General features: G+C 31.4%; 1 protein-coding gene across 1 annotated transcript in view; it reads right to left on the minus strand.

Moving 5' to 3' along the window:
* Positions 1-452: 452 nt before the first annotated feature.
* Positions 453-3,425, minus strand: part of LOC105621295 (treacle protein) — a 39,623-nt gene continuing 36,650 nt past the window's right edge. The window contains exons 14-20 of the mRNA XM_012202761.1: positions 2,973-3,145; positions 2,695-2,774; positions 2,265-2,491; positions 1,873-2,019; positions 1,718-1,793; positions 1,348-1,497; positions 453-1,057 (exon numbers count right to left, since the gene is read on the minus strand). Of these exons, the coding sequence (XP_012058151.1) occupies positions 843-1,057; positions 1,348-1,497; positions 1,718-1,793; positions 1,873-2,019; positions 2,265-2,491; positions 2,695-2,774; positions 2,973-3,145 (1,068 nt within the window). The 3' untranslated portion in view covers positions 453-842. The remainder of the gene's footprint in view (positions 1,058-1,347; positions 1,498-1,717; positions 1,794-1,872; positions 2,020-2,264; positions 2,492-2,694; positions 2,775-2,972; positions 3,146-3,425) is intronic.

Raw genomic sequence — 3,425 nt, forward strand, 5'->3', positions numbered from 1 at the left:
TTTTTCATGAATGTCCTTTCTTATAATATGATACATTATGAGTTTCTTATTTGCAAAGATATAAATTAGTAATTCTGTTATATATACCGTATTCCGTTACAATAATAGGAAGAACCATATCGCTGTCAGTATCAGACTTGGTTTTATTTCGGTAGTTATCTTTTGCTTTTCCTTACTTTCCGAATTTTTTATTCCACTTAAATTGACCTATACTCTCAGATTGCATATTCCGATCTGCAATTTGTTATCTAAATCGTGTAACAAGCACTTCGGTTTGTGATCCGCGATATTAGCGTTAATATAATTGGAAGTAATGTTTAGTCTTCCCGATTTCAAGCAAAAAAAAAAGACGCATGTTCCGATTCTATTGAGCGATCGACCTACTTCGCGCTGCAGAGACATTTTACATAAGAAACACGATAATAATTATTTTTCGAGCCACTTTTTTTTGCTTTATTTAAACTTTAAACCATTTTATTGAATTATATATAATAATTATTTTGCATAGTTCTGTAATAATTAATAGTTAAACTTTATCTTCATTATGTATACTGTATTTCAAATACAGCTGTCGTTTGTTTATTTAGTCAACACTCTCACTTCTCTTTACTTATTGGTAGAGAGTCGTTGGAGTTATAGATTATATTACATACATTTAAGTGTCACTTCATTATTTAGCATATTGTTCTTTCCTTCAATACTTGGAGCGTTCATGCGTTTTCAATGTTTACGAAAAAAAAACACAACAGTAATTTGATTTCGGGCGTTGTATTTTCCTTTCAACGGGGAAACGCATATTTAAGTCTTTTTAATAGACGATAATGCAATCGATCACAGTATCGTCAACAGCCCTGATTCGCACTAGTTGACAATTCCTCGACACTGGAATTATCGTCCGGTTCTTGTAAGTCGGTGAAAAACGACGTAAGAGTGACGAGTGAGACGCTATGGCCTTCGACATCAGCTCCTTCTGGCGGTTTCTGTTGCCATGTCAGGAACGCATCGCTTGATATCACATTATCCATCCACAATCGATTCATAATGGAAACAAGAGCACCTATGATTGAAAACACAAGAGAAAAACAATTTAAATTATCAATTTAAAAATGTTTAAAGTTATTATTTTCACAAATCATATCAGTATCCTTTTGGCTTGACAACACAAAGATAATTTACATATTATATCTTTACTCTAAACAAAATGTTATCATCATAAATTTCGTACAATTTATCTTTATATCCATAGAAAAAAATTTATATGTGCGTATATAAATTTTTATTTTGAAAGAAATAAAGCAAAACATCGGTGTAATAATACATGTAAAAACATTTTCACATTTTACTTACCAGGTGGAAACTCGATAAGCTTAATGAATCTTTGAATTGCATAAAGGCATTGCAATTCTAATACTTCGTTCGCGTCGACAAACCGTTGAATTAACGTTTGCAAAGTAGTAAAAGATTCTAGGTTCAGCTTCCAAGTACCATGATGTCGTTCTGCATACCAAGAGAAAAACGATTTACAAAATAGGAAAAATTTTATAGTAATTATTTTCACAAAAAAATACATATCAGTATCCTTTTGGCTTAACAACACAAAGATAATTCACATATATCTTTACTCTAAAAAAAAAAAGATTATCATCATGTTTATTTTATTAGATGGTTAGATAAATGATTTTAAATATTTCGAAAAATAGTGTGTTATGATATGTACCTAATGTAGTTTCTAAGATGGCAGTCATCAAATGTCTTATAAACTTGGGATCTTTCTCTCTATTACCAACATTTGCCTGAAATAATAAGTTGATTGTGAGAAAGTTATCGATATATAAATTCAGAGAATACGTGTGTCAATTTTACCGTACTTACAGTTATCCAACTGCAAATTTCATCAAAAGAAGTATTTTCTTTCATGAGCCTTACAAGATTTTCTTGAATTTTCTCCAATGGGAGTGGCTCGATAGCAGCAGTGGAGTCTTTGGCACTATTATAATCACCAGTCAGAAACTCCAAATTCTAAAAGTAAGAATAATGAAATCAATAAGATTACACGTGCATAAGATTATTCGGCTACACAAGTTGGAACAGCAAAGATATTGAATCTCAATTTTCCATTTATTTATGTCTAATCTATTTTTAAGCTACCCAGTTCTTACAAATGGCAATAATAACATGGGTAAGCCGAGAATAATAAAATGCTTAGATTAATACTGTCCTACAAGAGAAAATGAAACATGGAAGAGAATGCGATGTATACATACGTATTCTTGTATAATCTTCTCAGCATTTTCTCGTGTCGGATCAATTAATGTATGTAGTTGTAGGTTGCTTTGGTCCCACTTCTCGGCAAGCCACATACGTCCTTTGTTACGAGATACTTTCGTTAGAAGTTCTCCAAGGAATTTTCCTACAAAGCCTTGCCTCCTCAAACTTATACATGTACTCTCCAATTCGGATAATGCAATAGCTTCATCCTCTATCGAATGTGCTGCAACACAGATTGTTATCCGTGTGAATCGATTTCAAATTAATAGCAAATTAATTATTATGTATATTTCTTCAGGCCTGTTGAGCTATTTATTACCCGCACGATATTTTTCTATGGCGTAAAATGTAATCGTCATCACAAAAGAAACATTTTTGTCTCTATCTTATCATTATATGGTTAATTTGCAGAGATGTATTACTTACACAGTATTTCAGCTATATAAGTCCAAATTTTTGGTATATCAATAACCAAATCATCTACTATTTCCAGCACTTCTCCTAATCTAAAATAAAATTTGTATTTGCAACAGTTTTGGTAAAAAAATTTGGCATTAAAAGATTTAGCTTTATGCAAATAACATCAGTTTTGGGGGGGGTCTTCATTAACTCTGTTAAGGATTTTCATCACTAATTAATACATAATTTACTAACTTTATTTTTACTTTGCAATAATTCACTGTACAAACGAAGAAGTAACTTACCCATTCTTGAAACACTCTAAAGGCAGAATATTTTGCCTAAGCAAATGGGATAACAATTTCGAGATCAGGTCTCGTTCAATGGGCGATTTTTCGAGAACGTGATTAATACACTCGCGTGTAAGTTTGGCAAATGTAGCGTTATCAAATTTCTGTTGAATCTCTAATGCCGTATTCTGCAAACAAAAATAAATATGCATTAATAATTGAATTCTAAATATCTCAGAATAATAAAAAAAATTTTTTTTGAATATTTTGTCCTCTTTTTAATTAATGTGAGTAATATTATAACGTTATCACAAGAAACCAAAAAGAAGGTATTGCCTATTATTGCACGCCAATGACTCAAACATCTCCTATTGGACCAGAGATGGATCTAAGGAGCGTGCGCTGTTTGATTTTGGAAGTATTTCTATCGCATTAGAAGTATATACATATATAAATATACCATATATA

The sequence above is a fragment of the Atta cephalotes genome, assembly GCF_000143395.1.
Source record: "Atta cephalotes unplaced genomic scaffold scaffold00032, whole genome shotgun sequence".
In the NCBI taxonomy this organism is placed as follows: Eukaryota; Metazoa; Arthropoda; class Insecta; order Hymenoptera; family Formicidae; genus Atta; species Atta cephalotes.